General features: G+C 44.4%; 2 protein-coding genes across 4 annotated transcripts in view; one reads left to right on the top strand and one right to left on the bottom strand.

Annotated features, from left to right (window-relative positions):
* GEMIN5 (gem nuclear organelle associated protein 5) overlaps nucleotides 1-6,008 on the bottom strand; it is an 86,300-nt gene extending 80,292 nt beyond the window's left edge. The window contains exon 1 of the mRNA XM_073567886.1: nucleotides 5,732-6,008. Within this exon, the coding sequence (XP_073423987.1) occupies nucleotides 5,732-6,008 (277 nt within the window). The remainder of the gene's footprint in view (nucleotides 1-5,731) is intronic.
* On the top strand, nucleotides 5,735-15,608 carry MRPL22 (mitochondrial ribosomal protein L22). 3 transcript variants are annotated; one of them, XM_073567889.1, is made up of 7 exons: nucleotides 5,735-5,873; nucleotides 6,393-6,426; nucleotides 7,235-7,418; nucleotides 10,114-10,179; nucleotides 12,349-12,426; nucleotides 13,865-13,934; nucleotides 15,281-15,608. In XM_073567889.1, exons 3-7 carry the CDS (start codon nucleotides 7,287-7,289, stop codon nucleotides 15,490-15,492), a joined length of 558 nt encoding a protein of 185 aa, XP_073423990.1. In that variant the 5' UTR covers nucleotides 5,735-5,873; nucleotides 6,393-6,426; nucleotides 7,235-7,286; the 3' UTR covers nucleotides 15,493-15,608. The 3 variants fall into 3 exon arrangements, with proteins under 3 accessions (XP_073423990.1, XP_073423988.1, XP_073423989.1); XM_073567887.1 differs by having other exon boundaries at nucleotides 5,741-5,873; nucleotides 7,286-7,418; XM_073567888.1 differs by lacking the exon at nucleotides 5,735-5,873 and adding an exon at nucleotides 5,988-6,275 and having other exon boundaries at nucleotides 7,286-7,418.
* The last annotated feature ends 607 nt before the right edge of the window (nucleotides 15,609-16,215 follow it).

Raw genomic sequence — 16,215 nt, 5'->3', positions numbered from 1 at the left:
CCATCACCTGCCGTGGCGGTGAGTTTTTGGAGCCGAGAGCCTCTCATAGGGAGGAACGGCTCCCTCCAGGAGCGTCGTCCTGCTCCTGGCCTTTGGGGCAGAGGGACTCCCCACTGGAGAGTTTCGGCCCCGGGACCTCTTGACAGGGGAAGGCTTGGACTAGCCGTACGATCCCCTGAGCCCCTCCGGTAAGCTTCTCGTGTGTCCCTCCGTGCAGGGACAGGAAAAACACTGAGGGAGAGGAGGTGGGACGTGACCTTTAACCTCTCGTGTGCTTCCTGTCCCTGTAAGGAGGAGGAGGACGTCCTCCATGGTGCTGTCAGGTGGACGTCCTGGAAATTAGCAGTGTTTCCTATGTGACATATATATACACTGGCCTCGGTGTAGCCTGTGTGACGTATATACAGCTGCCTCAGTGTCTCCTGTGTGACGTATATACAGCAGCCTCGGTGTAGCCTGTGCGACATATATAAAGCGGTCTCTGTGTAGCCTGTGTGATGTATATACAGCAGTCTCAGTGTATACAGTGTGATATATAAAGTAGTCTCAGTGTCTCCTACGTGATGTATATACAGCAGTCTCAGTGTCTCCTATGTGACGTATATACACAACAGTCTCAGTGTCTCCTGTGATGTATATACAGTAGTCTCAGTGTCCCCTGAGTGACGTATATACAGCAGTCTCAGTGTATACTGTAGTCTCAGTGTATAGTGTGACATATACAGCAGTCTCCGTTTCTCCAGTGTGATTTATATACAGCAGTCTCAATGCCTCCTATTTGATGTATATACATAGAATCATAGAATCATAGAATCATAGAATCGTAGAGTTGGAAGGGACCTCCTGGGCCATCTGGTCCAACCCCCTGCTCAAAGCAGGATTCGCTAAATCATCCCAGTCAGATGTCTGTCCAGCCTCTGTTTGAAGACTTCCATTGAAGGAGAACTCACCACTTCTCGTGGCAGCCTGTTCCACTCATTGATCACTCTAACTGTCAAAAAGTTTTTTCTAATATCTAATCTGTGTCTCCTCCCATTCAGTTTCATCCCATTGCTTCTAGTCTTTCCTTGTGCAAATGAGAATAAAGTTGATCCTTCTACAATGTGACAGCCCTTTAGATATTTGTAGACAGCTATTAAGTCTCCTCTCAGTCTTCTCTTTTGCAAACTAAACATTCCCAAATCCTGCAACCTTTCCTCATAAGACAGGGTTTGCAGACCGGTCACCATTCTGGTCGCTCTTTTCTGAACTTGCTCCAGTTTGTTGATGTCTTTTTTAAAATGTGGTGCCCAAAACTGGACACAATATTCCAGATGAGGTCTGACCAAAGAGGAGTAGAGGGAAATAATGACTTCACGTGATCTAGACTGTATGCTTCTGTTAATACATCCTAGAATTGCATTTGCCTTTTTTGCTGCTGCATCACACTGTTGACTCATATTCAGTCTGTGATCTATTAGTATACCCAAGTCTTTTTCACATGTGCTGTCACTTAGCCCTATTCCTCCCATTCTATATATGCTTTTTCCATTTTTATTGCCCAGATGTAGTACTTTGCATTTCTCCCTGTTAAAAACCATTCTGTTAGTTGCTGCCCACTTCTCCAGTTTATTTAAATCTTTTTGAATCCTCTCTCTCTCTTCTCTAGTATTAGCTATCCCTCCTAGCTTTGTGTCATCAGCAAATTTAATCAGTTTACCCTCAATTCCTTCATCTAAATCGTTGATAAAGATGTTGAACAATACAGGGCCCAGGACAGAGCCCTGTGGTACCCCACTTGAGACATTCTTCCAACTGGATGTGCAGCCATTTACGACCACTCTTTGGGTCCGATCACTAAGCCAGTTATGAATCCACCTAACAGTTGCCTTGTCCATTCCATACTTAATCATTTTTTCAATAAGGATTGTATGAGAGACTTTGTCAAATGCTTTGCTGAAGTCAAGATATACTATATCTACAGCATTTCCTTGATCCACCCAATCAGTGATACCGTCATAGAAGGAAATTAAGTTAGTCTGACATGACTTATTAGTTACAAACCCATGCTGACTCTGTTTAATCACTTCATTCTTATCCAGGTATTGACATACATGTTGTTTAATAATTTGTTCAAAGATCTTTCCTGGTATAGAAGTCAGACTCACCGGCCTATAGTTACCTGGGTCCACCTTCTTCCCCTTTTTGAAGATAGGAACAACATTTGCTCTTCTCCAGTCTTCTGGCACTTCTCCTGTTCTCCAAGAATTTTCAAAGATTATAGAGAGGGGTTCAAAAATTTCTTCTGCTATCTCCTTCAGTACTCTGGGGTGTAATTCATCTGGACCTGGAGACTTGAATTCATTTAGGCTAGCTAAGTGTTTCCTCACTATCTTTCTGTTTATAGATATCCTGGATTCTTCTATTCCCTTAATAGGACAGTGAATAACAGTTGATGTTACATTTCCTTTCTGAGAGAAAACAGATGCAAAATAGGAATTTAAAAGTTCAGCCTTCTCAACATCCTGTCTTACCATTTCATCATTTTCATCCTGTAAAAATCCTATAGCATCTTTGACTTTTCTTTTACTTTTGACATATCCCCAAAATCCTTTATTATTGCTTTTGACATCTCTTGCAAGCCTCAATTCATTTTCAGCTTTAGCTAATCTGATTTGTGCCCTGCAGGTTCTGCAGACAGCATTATATTCTTCTTTAGATATGCCTCCCTCTTTCCATTTTATAAACATTTTTTTCTTCCTTTTTAGCATGTGCTTAAGTTCTGTGTTCATCCATCCTGGTTTCCTTAACTGCTTCCTATTCTTTCCTCTTTTCGGAATTGTTAACAACTGTGCTTTGAGAATTTCATTTTTCAAGATTTCCCATCCTTCCTGGACATTTTTGTCTTTAAGGATATCCAGCCATTGGATCCCTCCAATTCTCTTTCTGAATCCCTTAAAATCTGCCTTTCTGAAATCTAACCTTGACGTCTGAGTCTTCACAGGTCTTCGGCCTCTAGTTATCCAAAATTCTAAAATAGCATGGTCGCTACCTCCTAGGGTCCCAGCCACTTTTACCTCCTCAACCATTTCCTCCCTGTTTATAAGGATTAGATCCAAGGTAGCAGTTCCCCTTGTTTTCTCCCTTACCTTTTGGAAGATAAAGTTGTCAGCAAGAGAGGATAAGAATTTCCTTGACCTGTTAGTTTTGCCTGAGAGAGATTCCCAACAAATGTCTGGATAGTTGAAATCTCCCATGACAACTATGTCATATTTTTTGGAGAACTTGGCCATTTGATGCATAAAGAGTTCATCCATAGCTTCAGCTTGCACAGGCGGCCTGTAGTAAATGCCTACAATGGTGTCCTTTCCATTGTTCTGTCCTTGTATTCTTACCCAAACAGTTTCCACAGAACTCCCAGTCTCTGAAGCTTCAATCTCTGTGCAGATATACGCGTTTCTAACATACAATGCGACACCCCCTCCTCGTTTATCAAGTCTGCTTCTTGCAAATAAGTTGTATCCTTCTAGTCTTGTATTCCAATCATGTGTATTGTCCCACCAAGTTTCAGTGATTCCAATGACATCATATTTCTTTTCCTGTGTTAGTAGTTCCTGTGTATACAAGTCTGTGTCTCCTGTGATGTATATAAAGCAGTCTCAATGCCTCCTATGTGATGTATATAAAGCAGTCTCAATGCCTCCTATGTGATGTATATAAAGCAGTCTCAATGCCTCCTATGTGATGTATATAAAGCAGTCTCAATGCCTCCTATGTGATGTATATAAAGCAGTCTCAATGCCTCCTATGTGATGTATATAAAGCAGTCTCAATGCCTCCTATGTGATGTATATAAAGCAGTCTCAATGTCTGCTATGTGATGTTTCTAAAGCAGTTTCAGTGTCTCCTATGTAATGTATATATAGCAGTCTCAGTGTCTCCTATGTGATGTATATAAAGCAGTCTCAATGTTAGGGTCTCCTATGTGATGTTTCTAAAGCAGTTTGTGTCTCCTATGTGATGTATATACAGCAGTCTCAGTGTCTCCTATGTGATGAATATACAGCAGTCTCAGTGTCTTCTATGTGATGTATATACAGCAGACCTCCCTCTGATTGAGTTCTATTAATGTAATGTGAGCTGTGGTGGATTTCCCACTGTGAGGAGACATGCAGTGTAATATACATCTGTGTTTGGTACGACATTTCTGCGAGTTTCTTACAAAACTTATTACAAAGAGTCTACTGCGCTCCAGACCGGCGCAAACCTGGAAAAGCAGTTACAAATAGCAACATCATCCATACCACCCCACATCACAGCCGCACTGAGAAGCATCACAGCCATCACATTATGGGAGAGGTCATTAAATGTTTGATCAAATATAGCAGAGTAAATTTCAAGTTGATCATTTTGTACGTCCCCTGAAGGATAGTAAAAATATCCATATGTACCCTGGATGAAAAACGATTCCCCACCGCTCGTACATAGGGTGTATGTGTAACAGGGTACGGCTCTTATATTCAATATATATACAGGATTAGTCAAAAGTTTGGACACACTTGTTCATGGTTGTTCAGGGAAAACCACTGTATGAACAGGTGTGTCCAAACTTTTGACTTATTGATATAAACGGCATACATGCTATATACCGAGTGTACTTGCTATATACAGGATATACACATATATATATATATAGGGTTTTCGTGAGCTATATAGAGGGTACACATTTTATGCTTTATAAACAGAATATGAAATATATATATGGCATACATGTTATATACAGGGTGTTCATGTTTTATACAGAGCATACCTATTATATATACTAGCTATAAACAGGGTGCTTGTGTGTTATATTCAGGATAGAAGTGCGATATACAAGGTGTACATGCTATATACAGAGGGTACATGCTATATGCAGAGGGTGCTTGTGTGTTATATTCAAGATATAAGTGCTATATACAGGGTGCACATGCTATATACAGAGGGTGCTTGAGTGTTATATTCAGGATGTAAGTGCGATATACAAGGTGTACACACTATATACAGAGGGTACACGCTATATACAGAGGGTACACGCTATATACAGGGTGCACACGCTATATACAGGGTGCACACGCTATATACAGAGGGTACACGCTATATACAGGGTGCACACGCTATATACAGAGGGTACATACTATATACAGTGAGTACATGCTATATACAGAGGATACACGCTATATACAGAGGGTACACGCTATATACAGAGGGTACACGCTATATACAGGGTGCACACGCTATATACAGAGGGTACACGCTATATACAGGGTGCACACGCTATATACAGAGGGTACACGCTATATACAGAGGGTACACGCTATATACAGGGTGCACACGCTATATACAGAGGGTACACGCTATATACAGGGTGCACACGCTATATACAGAGGGTACACGCTATATACAGAGGGTACACGCTATATACAGGGTGCACACGCTATATACAGAGGGTACACGCTATATACAGAGGGTACACGATATATACAGGGTGCACACGCTATATACAGAGGGTACATGCTATATACAGTGAGTACATGCTATATACAGAGGATACACGCTATATACAGTGAGTACATGCTATATACAGAGGGTGCTTGTGTGTTATATTCAGGATATAAGTGCTATATACAGGGTGCACATGCTATATATAGGGCAGTCATGTGTCGCACAGGGTGGACATGTAGTTTACAGGGCAGGTTATCGCCCCCCATACCTGGCACCGGCTTCAACGCTGTCTCTCCTCCAGCACGATGCAGCACTTCACGGCGTTGCTGTCGTAAAGAACCGGCTCCCATGTGAGCGCTGTCGTAAAGTGAGACAGGCACTGTCCAAGATGGCGGCGTCCATGTCCGCGGGTGAGTATCGGGGAGGACGGGGGTGTCACTGCCCGGGGAGGCGGTGAGTGGATTATGGTGTGGGTTCCCGGCCAGGACATGTAATAATGGAGACGTGTTGATGATGTTGTGGTGGGAGAGCGGAGCAGCCGCCATATTGTCAGTGCCCGGAGGTCTGCAGATGTCGGTGCGCACTACAGGCTGAGGGGCACAGAGTATACCAGGGAGCGGCACCACCAGGAATCAATATAGTGGCAGCTTCTGTGCAGGTGTACCAAGATGGCGGCTCCCTGCACCCAGAAAGGGAGCCCCTCAGGCCAAGAAGCCCCTGTTATCAGTCATGTACTCTGTTACTGGTGGGGGATAAGCGTCTGCCACACATCTCATGCCGCTTATCACTTGGGAATCATCAAGTTGAAGTAGGTGCGTTTTTTTGGGTGGGAGAGGATCACCGGCCATAAGGCGGCTCCTGCCCTCATGGCTGTTACGTGTGCCCACGGGTCCATCATACATGTACTGATATTAATGTTTTTCTTACAGCTCTATGGGGGTCACTTTCCCGAATCCTGTGTGGGTGAGTATAACACCTACAGATGCAGGGGGCTTCTGTTTTTTTATTTATTTTTTAGTGTCACTTAGTTTCACATGTCGACAGTGATGATCTGACCGACCGGAGGTCTCCCGGACTCGTATGTGTAGGGGGGGGGGGTGGATGAATTCACGGTCACATGATGAAACCGACCTAAAGGGTCTGTCCACACCTCATTGGTCAGGTGTCGGTGTATGGATCGGGCTCAGTAGCAGAGTCCCCCTTAAAGGGTTTTTTAATTTTCTGTTTCAGTCTGTGTCTCCTATGTGATGCATATACCACAGTCTCTGTATCTCCTATGTGATGCATATACCGCATTCTCGGTGTCTCGTATGTAATGTGTATATACCACAGTCTCAGTGTTTCCTATATGATGTGTATACCGCAGTCTGTGTTTCCTATGTGATGTGTGTATATACCATAGTCTGTGTCTCCTATGTGATGCATATACCGCGTTTTCTGTGTCTTCTATGTGATGCATATAACTCAGTCTCTGTGTCTTCTATGTGATGTGCTGTATATACCGCAGTCTCTGCGTCTCCTATGTGATCCATATACCGCAGTCTCGGTGTTCTGGCTCTAGGTTTCTGCATTTGGGAGCGAATAAAACAACTAATTTATCAGATGCAAAGGGGAGGTTCCTGTCAGAAGTATTGCAATGTGCAAATATAATACACTACATAAAGTTTAAAATTATTTTTTAGGGAAAGAAAACTAATGTTTTAACCCCTTAGTGACCCGCTTTTTTTTTTTTTTTTTTTTTTTTCTTTTGTATATTTCTGTCGTTTTGCAGTTTTCTTAGGTTTCTGGACCGCGCTGATCTCATATAACAATTGTATTTCAGTATGTCGGCCGCCAGCAGTGTCCTATCACAGAGCAGTGTCCACACCAGCGCTGCCCTGCAGAGACGCAACTGGGAGATGAAGAACAGGGTGGTCTATCCTCCTCAACTTCCGGATGAACCTCGGCGACCTGCAGTGAGTCCATGTTTTATGCCTGTTAGTAGTGCTTATTCTAGCATCTGTCGCATTAAGGCCCTTTTACATTTAGCGATGCACCAGCGATCCGACCAGCGATACGACTCGGTCAGGATCGCTGGTGCATCGTTAAATGATCACTAGTGAGCTGCTACACAGGAAGATCTCACAGCGATGCAGCAGCGACGTAGCGCACGATACTCACCTTTCACACACAGCGATCCTGGCGTCCTCCCGCCTGCGTCCAGCGTCGCTCGTCTCACACAGCAGCAAGCGCCCGACGAGAAATGGAGCCGGACATTCTCGCGCGATCAGCGACGGACAGCGGGGGAGCCGGTCGTAGGTAAGTATCACACATAGCGATATCGCTAGCAATATCGCTATAACGTCACAAAACCGGTGACGTTTTAGCGATATTGCTAGCGATATCGCTTAGTGTAAAACCCCCTTTAGGGTTAAAATTAGATTAAATCAGGACCAGGGCCCTTGGGGGCACAATCTCCATTTTAGTCATCCTAAAGGTGTTGGATGGGGTTGAGGTCCAGGCTCTATGGGTCACGTTAATCCCACCAACTCTCCCAACCAGGTCTTTATGGATCTTGTGCACTGGGCACAGTCATGGAGAACAGAAATCAGTCTTCTCCAAACTGTTCCCCCATAGTATAAGCTACAGTTGTCCACAATGTCTTGTGCTGAAGTATTAAGATTTCCTTTTACTAGAACAGAGAGGCTGAGACCGATTGCTGAAACACAACCCCTTATTATCTCTCCGCCACCAAACTGTACAAGGGGCACAACGTAGTCAGGCGGGTAACGATCTCCTGACATTCACCAAATCCAGACTCTTCTATGTGACACTAGATAGAAGTGTGTTCTGTGCAGTCACGAATCATGTTTCCTCCAGAGTCCAGTGATGGCAGCTTTACATCCCTACATACGACGATCGACATTGTGCTTGGTGATGTACGGCTGCATGCAGCTGCTCGGCCATGAAGCTCCTGGCGGGGGCGCAGTGTTTTTGCTGATGTTAATACCAGAGGAGGTCTGGACTCAGCTTTTTTTTTTTTTTTTTTTCCCACTTCTCAATAATATGACTCACAGGTGATGGGGGGGATTTAGGAGGGAAGAAATATCATAACCGGACTTGTTACCTCGGCTCCTATTACAGGACCGCACTAGTATCTGTGAGCTCTGTACCGCCGTCCATCCTGTTAGTAGAGGCACAGAGCATGGCGAGGGGCCCAGATGCCATTTGCCAGGGGGCGAGGGGCCCGGATGTCATACACTGCGTGCAAATATGAGGTGTGGATTTGTCACTTTTTAATTGCAGATTTCACCACTTAATCCAGAAGGGTGAAATTGGTGATCCAAATTCGCAGATGATTTTGCAGCTGTGAGTTCATCTACTTGGTGCACACCTGCCAATTGCTCACTTAGATAAAAGTATAATCAGCATTTGTGAAAAATCTCACACATGGTTAACTACTTCTTGACTGTAGAATTTAAATGGCTGGGCACTGCAGTCCACACTTATTCCTGCTCTGATGTTCTAAAACGTCAGTTCAGTCTAAGCAGCTTCCACAATGTCATGTAGCTGTGGTGGTGTGGAGCCGGCGTCCAGACACAGCCAGACTCCCTATACAAATGATAAACGTGATTTATTACCATATTTGCTTTCTCAATATCTGTATACATAGCGCTGAGTGCTTGTGTATACAGGTTAGGAAGCACTTACAGTGCTTCCTCCTCTGGACCCAGCCGTCATTTGATCCCTGGGTGTAGGGAGGTAGTAGGAGCTGATGGGTCCTAGGTAACAGTCAGCTCTGATATATAGCCAGGAAGCTGAAATTCCCCTGTAACTTGAGCTAACACACCAGCCCTGGTTACAAGGGTAATCTACCATAAAAAGACTGTATTGATATTCTAAAATATCCCCCCACCCCCGAGGTCTTTTAAAGCCTTATTGGGGCACAGTGTTTAAAATAAATGGAAAAATAGTTAAAATAAAAAAATTAACAATTGCCATTAAAAAAAAAAAAACACTGGCAGGCTAAATCACTGTTTGTCCCTGCCCCCATTGGGAAAAAAAAAAATAATATATATATATATATATATATGTGTGTCTTTAAAAGCGCATGTAGGATAGCACGTGAATATGTGCCTAGTCAGGCGAGAAATTGGAGTGGTTAATGACCTGGTTATTAACTGGTTAAACATGGTAGCGATCACTCTACAGGTGAGGAAAGCGCCCGTTCATCGGGTGATTGGATCTTTAATTGGCAGCACGTTGCCCAGTATAAGTATGGGATGTGCTGCCGACAAGCTGATGCTGTACAGGAACCAAACCATCATATTAATGTTCTGTGCCCAGTAAACATGGTCTCATGGACTTGCGTTTGGGGGCTCGACTCTGGTTAAACGGTTGATATCCTCACATGTAAATGACCATAAATCTGCACGAAAAGTTGAGCAGTTTCGTAGATGGGTTTGCGTTGCGTATCTCACACCGATCCTGAGCGATGCTCCATTTAGATATGTGGATTTCAGATCTCATTTTACATTACAAGACTTTGTAAGCTGCCATAGACATAAATGGGTTTTGCTCCCACAAATGTGGAGTTTCCTGATTTGATCTTGCATTGTTTGTTACTTATATCGCTCACCCCCCCCCCCCCCCCCCCATTTATTTCCATAGGAAATTCACCATTGTCGTAGACAGATCAAGTACAGCATGGACAAGATGTGGTACTTGGCCAAACTGGTATGTATTGTGCTTGATCTGCAGGTACCAGCCCTGTGTGGTATACAGCGCAGCATTGTGCTACATACCCCAGCCACATTCCGACTAGACGTGTCCGGCCTCGCTCCAAACGCTTGTGTTGAGCGAGGCTGCACATGTCTAGTTGGCACGTGACCGCATGTATACAAATCACATACGCTGCAGTCACGCGCCCAGCACCAGAGAGTCCTGACAGCGTGCAGTGCACAAGATGTGAGGATTCACAAGTCTGCAGAATTGAAGCCTAAGGCCGAACAACCCCCTTTAATATATTTGGCACATCTTTGGTCAACGTACGCACCACAAACTCACTAGGTACCAGCTGGAGTAGATTTCCACCATAATTGACACCAGTTTCTAGTAAGTCTGTTGGCCGTGACTGGTCCTTCCCCTCCCGTTTGCCACATCTGCTCTTTCAGAAAGGTGGCAAAATTGAATAATAGTCACAAAAGCTAGGTGAAAAAGTTGAATATTTAAAAATCTACTTCCTTTTTATGCTGGAAAAGTGTAGATTAGGACTTATGGGCCCAACTTAAAAAAAAAAAAAAAAAAAAAAAAAGGGGGGGGGGCACGAAGTAAGACAAAAAAATCGTACTATTGCCTTACTTTACAATATAAATATACCTTTTATATATTTTTTGTTTGATGTAGACCTCCATATTTCCTCCTCCTTCAGATGTGACCAGTATACTGGTTGCAGGTGGTGACCGCTGTGAAGAACGTATGTTCCATGCTGAACGCACTTAGGCAATTCTTCAAGATCCACTGCTGGCAGCTCCTTTTTGTGATTGCCGACTAATAACATCCCAGATGTGCTTGATGGCAGATGAGTCCCGAGGCGCTGCAGTCCAAGGTAGTATGTTTAGGCCACGCAGACTGCTCACAGTAGCACGAGCAACATGCAGTCTGGCAATGTTATGTTGGAAAACTTCTCCTTTGGAGAAATGGCCACAGCTCTGGTTTTACGACTAAATTGGTGCAACGCCGAGCTGTTAGTGTACCTGGAATGAAGACTAGAGGGGTCCGGCTACTGCACATTATGCCATACAACCCTATAATCCCAGGAGTAGGACCAGTGTGATCGTCCCTCATGAAGGCCGTTTCATGGCGTTACCCACATGGTCTCCAGACTAGTCTCAGTCCAAAAGTCAATGCAAAAGTGCATCACTGAAGAGGGCAGACCTCCATTGCCGTCTTGCTCTGCACCATGTGGTGAGCGCGACGTCGATGAAACGCTTGTAGCTCGACGTCGGACTCGTAGCTCAGTGTCCTGCAAACACCTTCAGATGGTTTGTGTAGACTCTGATTTACGCCTTATTCTTGGTAAGTGATGTCAAATTTCGCTTACCATCCAGAATGGATCAATCATGGAACTAGTGGTTCGACCATTTCTCCAAAGTGTCCCAGGAGCCTTTTTTTTTTTTTTTTCCCCCAACACAACAGCGCCGGGTCGCATGTTCTACTGTGAGTAACCCGCATGCTAACTTGGCCTGCAGCGTCTCCAGAGTTATCTCCCATCGAGCACATCTGGGACGTCATTGGTCGGCAATCACAAAAGGAGCTGCCAGCAGCTGGATCTTGATGACATTCTTAAGTGTGTTTATCGTGGCAGAATGTTCCTAAGATGACCGTTAATAACCTCATTGATAGCAGCCAAGGCTGTAAATCCGGGGATTTCACACGTAATCCAATTTCAGTGTTGAGGAGTGTGTATGCAGTGAGCTGCCCCTAGTGGTGCCTGCTTGTAAACGTAATCATATCCTTAGGAAAAGCGGGTCATTGCCGAGGCTTTTCTCGCCTTCATATCCACATTGCTGGGTCTTCTCCTTACAGAGATGGCGGCCTTGTCTTTGAATAAAATTTCCTAAACTGAATCCCCCACCGGTTCCTAGTGATTAATTTCCTAAATCCAGAGCTTCCACCGTAACCGCATGATTTTTGTCAAATGAGGTTTTTTTTTCGGTCATCAAAGCGAAATTGAACCAAGTTATTAATTCATCTAGATGGCGGACGGAGATATGTAAATGATGCCGGATTTTCATAGAATTGGCTTTTATCCAGCGCGCGTCAGAGCCCTCCGGGGATCTGATTAGCGGCAGCGTAATAACGGATCAGTCACATGGAGGATTAACCCTTTCTCGGTATCTCTAGATCAAGGGGATGTCTATAGACCGGGCAATCGCTCAGATGGAGTTCAACGACAAGAAAGGAGCAAAAATCATTAAAGAGGTAAAAAAGAGGCTTGTCTGTAGAAGAAATAAAAATGTATATATGTGTCATGAATAACCTGCCATCATTGACCTCACATTGTATAATATGGAAAAAGGAGTTGCACACTGGTACAATTTATAAAAAAAAAAAAAAAAATATATATAAATAAAGGCCACCTTGCCGATCCTTTATCACCATTGTCTGGTCCCCTGCTGGTCTCTACTTTTTTTTTTTTTTTTTTTTTTTTTTGCAACACACAGGAAATAACTATTCAACCAATCACGTTCTTAGGTGGTTACAGCAGGTTGGTGATTGGCTGAACCGTCGCTTCCTGTGTGTAGAGAGGCAAAAGGAAGTAGAGACTTACGGGGAGCCTGGACCGCATTAGTTACAAGGGAATCTCTCAGCAGGATTTTACCCCCAAAACTATTTATATGTACTTGTAGCTTTTACAAAGACATGTCCAGCAATAGCTTTACATGGCCGGTCAGTTACTCCGTTACTCAGTAATCAGCGTTTCATTTGATAAGGAAATGACGCTGAAGAGCTATGGTAGATCTAAACTCCAGCTCTATTTTACATCCAGCTGCTTCATTGATGGACTCTTTGCTGTTTGACCTAATGCAAATGAGGCATCAGTCATCAAGCAGCCAGCGGTGCTTGGCGGGGAGTACAGCTGGAGTGACAGTGGTGGGGAGTAAAGCTGGAGTGACAGTGGCTTCAGATCTACTATAGCTCTTTAGCCGCCTTTGCATATCACTTCAAACACTGATTTCTCAGTAACTGAGGAACAGATTGGCCATGTAAAGGTATTGATGGAATTGTCTTTGAAAGAGCTACATGGAAATATAGTGTGAGGGGTGAAATCCTACCGACAGAATCCCTTTAAGGCTAGTTTCACACTTGCGTTGCACTGACCTGTGTTGGTCTGTGCACGGCCGCCGCTAAGCTCCGCCCTCTGCCAGGCCTTCTCCTGTTAGCTCCGCCTATGGGCGCATGAAGCTGCATGCGACCTGCGCACCCTATCTTTAGCATTGGGTAACGCAGGCCGTGCGCAGGTATGCGTTTTCCGGCGCATGCGTCCTTTTCACGGTGCGCCAAATGCACCGTGTTGCATTTTGGTGTGCTGAGAGTAACTGCAGCATTATCCCCCTCCTCTCCCTCTGGTTCCTTTCTGCAGCCATTCACAGCACTCTAATGAATAGAGACAATATATGGCTGCCCACCTGTCTCATAATGGGAGCCCTCTTCCAGAATTACCCTCTGCCACAAGGGGGAGCTACAGGTTCTGTAAAAGGAGCGATGTACAGTGTGAATATCTACAGATTGTTTCTAATGAAGATGGATCTAAAGGATATAGTTTGTAAGAGGCCACATTAATTTATGGTTTTTCTATTGCGTAATTACTGATTTATTTATTTTTTTTTTTTTTATGTTAACCCCTTTTCTGGTTTAGGTCTTGTTAGAAGCTCAGGAAATGGGAGTAAGAAACCACCATGTGGAATACAAATCTAACCTTTACGTTGGTAAGGTTTTCACACAAGCGCTGAGTGATCCATAAAGATTTAATGTATAACCGTAAAAAACATCAAAAGACGTTCAACCAATTGAAGATCAAGGGAAAAAAAAAGCTTGTCACTGGGATCAGCTCTGGAGCCGGGTCTGTGCTGGACCCGAAGTGATGACATCCTGACCGCCAATCACCTTGACTTCTGAGGCCACTGATTGGCCAGGGTAGGATGACTGGCAGTCAGGAATTCATCCCAGGCATGACTTACCCCAGTATTCCTGTTCCCTGGATCAACTTGGCAGCCCCACCGCTCCGGAAGTGATGTCCAGATCACTGATTGGCTGTTTTTGAAAGCAAGAAGAGTATAAGCTTAAAAATACTCTGTAGTCACAGCAGGTTCCCCCGCAACATCTCCAGCAGTCACAGCAGAACTCCCCACTGTCCCTTAGTAGTTTTAACAGACCCTCCCTTTTCTTGTAGTACAGACTCTTCTCCAGTAGTAAGAGCAGAGCTCCCGAATGCCCCCTAGTAGTCATAGCAAAACTACCCCTTCTCCAGTAGTCGCAGCAGAACATCTTGCGGCTACCCTAGTTGTCCTGATAGAATTTCCCTTTCCTGGTAGCAAGGACTCTTCCCCCAGTAGTACTGCCTGCTGACCCCTATTGATCATAGCCGAATTTCCCCTTCACCGGTCATCAAAACAGAAGTACCTCCTTTTAGTCTTAACAAAATGTTCCCTTCTCTGTAGCAAAAACTCTTCAATAGTCCCTCCTGCATCCCCCTAGTAGTCATAGCATAATTCCATTTCCCCATTAGTCATAGTAGAACTCCTTGTTCTTTTAGTAGTCCTACCAGAATTCTCCTTTCCTTGTAAGACTCTTCCCTAGTCCCAGAAGAGCTCCTCTTAGCAGAATCCCCCCCCTTCCACAGTAGTCCCAGCAATACTGTTCTACCCAAAGTAGTCTTACCAGAATTCCCCCTTCCCCAGTAGTCCCAGCTGTACTCCCTACTGCCCCCTAGTAGTCTTAGCAGAGTTCCCCCTTCCCCAGTAGTCTCAGCTGTACTCTCTTCTGCCCCCTAGTAGTCTAAGCAGAGTTCCTGCTTGTCAGTAGTGGGGATCCTCACCCATGCCCTACATGCTGGCAGGAAGCTCCCTACAAGCAGCCCGTTGACGGTCCAGCATATGAGCTGTTATCTGGTTACGTTGTAAGGTTCTAAAGATGGAGCGCTGACAGTAGTGCGGCATTGTCGGGGTCAGTTATTGTGGTGAGCAGGTGAAGAGCAGGTAGGCTGTTATTATATATCATGGCTGAAAATAAAATATGTCACTATTCACACTCTCCTGTCTTATTTGCTTTTCAGCTGACTCCTTTTCCGGTAAAGGCACCTACTTGAAGCGGATTCGCATCCACGGCCGGGGTAAATTTGGTATCATGGATAAGGTGCACTGCCATTATTTCGTCAAGTTGGTTGAGGGACCACCACCCCCAAAAGAACAACCCATCACCGGCTTCCAGCAGGCGGAGGAGTACGTACAGAAGCTCCGAAACCGCACCATCCTCCACAGCTTGTGAGCGGCCGCTCCTCGGAGCACCACGGACTCTGGGGGGAGGGGGTCGTACATAGTAATATGTATGTGGACACTTCTAGAAATTCATATGTAAAAATAAAATATTCTTTCCATGTTAAATATTTTGATATTGACGATTATGTTTAATACATTAGCGTTTGTAGGGAATCTTACAGGCTGGTAAAAATATGCAAATGAGCTCTCGTCAAGAAGGAAGACAACTGTTCACATGTTACAAGGCTGACTGACTTGCCGGGTGGCTACCTATAGGCTACCTTCTGGAGGAACGCAAATTTACATCCTTGCATCCCCTGTAGTTTTCATGAGGTTTTAACCATTTTAAAATCCATTCCCTCTCTCATTAGTGATTTGGGCTGCTGCTTTTTCCCCCTTGCTTTACACTGCAGCTTTGTTCATAATGGCCACTGTGAACTAAAAACATCTATGTTAGGTCACTGTAAATCAGATTAAACTATGTCTTCTTTTAAGTAATTTTTGCTTTTGTTCCAAAGTTATCCTTTATCTGATATGTACAGAAATAATGCACAAGTTCAGGGGCTTGATCCTGCACTCGCAACTCTCTGTCCTCTTTCCATCTTTCCTCGCCTGCTGCCATGAGAAGCTCCCTGGCTGACAGGTCATTTTTGTGTGCGTTACCTGCTTTCTCACACAACAAGATATGGCCTTACCAAAACCCTGTCTGATGACAAATGCACATATAGCATTT

The sequence above is a fragment of the Dendrobates tinctorius genome, unplaced genomic scaffold, assembly GCF_039654945.1.
Source record: "Dendrobates tinctorius isolate UK_male_01 unplaced genomic scaffold, ASM3965494v1 ptg000020l, whole genome shotgun sequence".
Taxonomy (NCBI): domain Eukaryota; kingdom Metazoa; phylum Chordata; class Amphibia; order Anura; family Dendrobatidae; genus Dendrobates; species Dendrobates tinctorius.
Note: the sequence above shows the minus strand (reverse complement) of the source record. Positions and strands in the feature narration are given on the sequence as shown.

What these genes read in the sequence shown, in the direction of transcription:
- MRPL22 (XM_073567887.1), top strand. Translation starts at nt 5,852, where the DNA reads ATGGCGGCGTCCATGTCCGCGG. An exon ending in TGTGGTACTTGGCCAAACTG is followed by an intron (nt 10,180 to 12,348) that starts GTATGTATTGTG and finishes CGGTATCTCTAG; the next exon opens with ATCAAGGGGATGTCTATAGA. An exon ending in GAGCAAAAATCATTAAAGAG is followed by an intron (nt 12,427 to 13,864) that starts GTAAAAAAGAGG and finishes TTTCTGGTTTAG; the next exon opens with GTCTTGTTAGAAGCTCAGGA.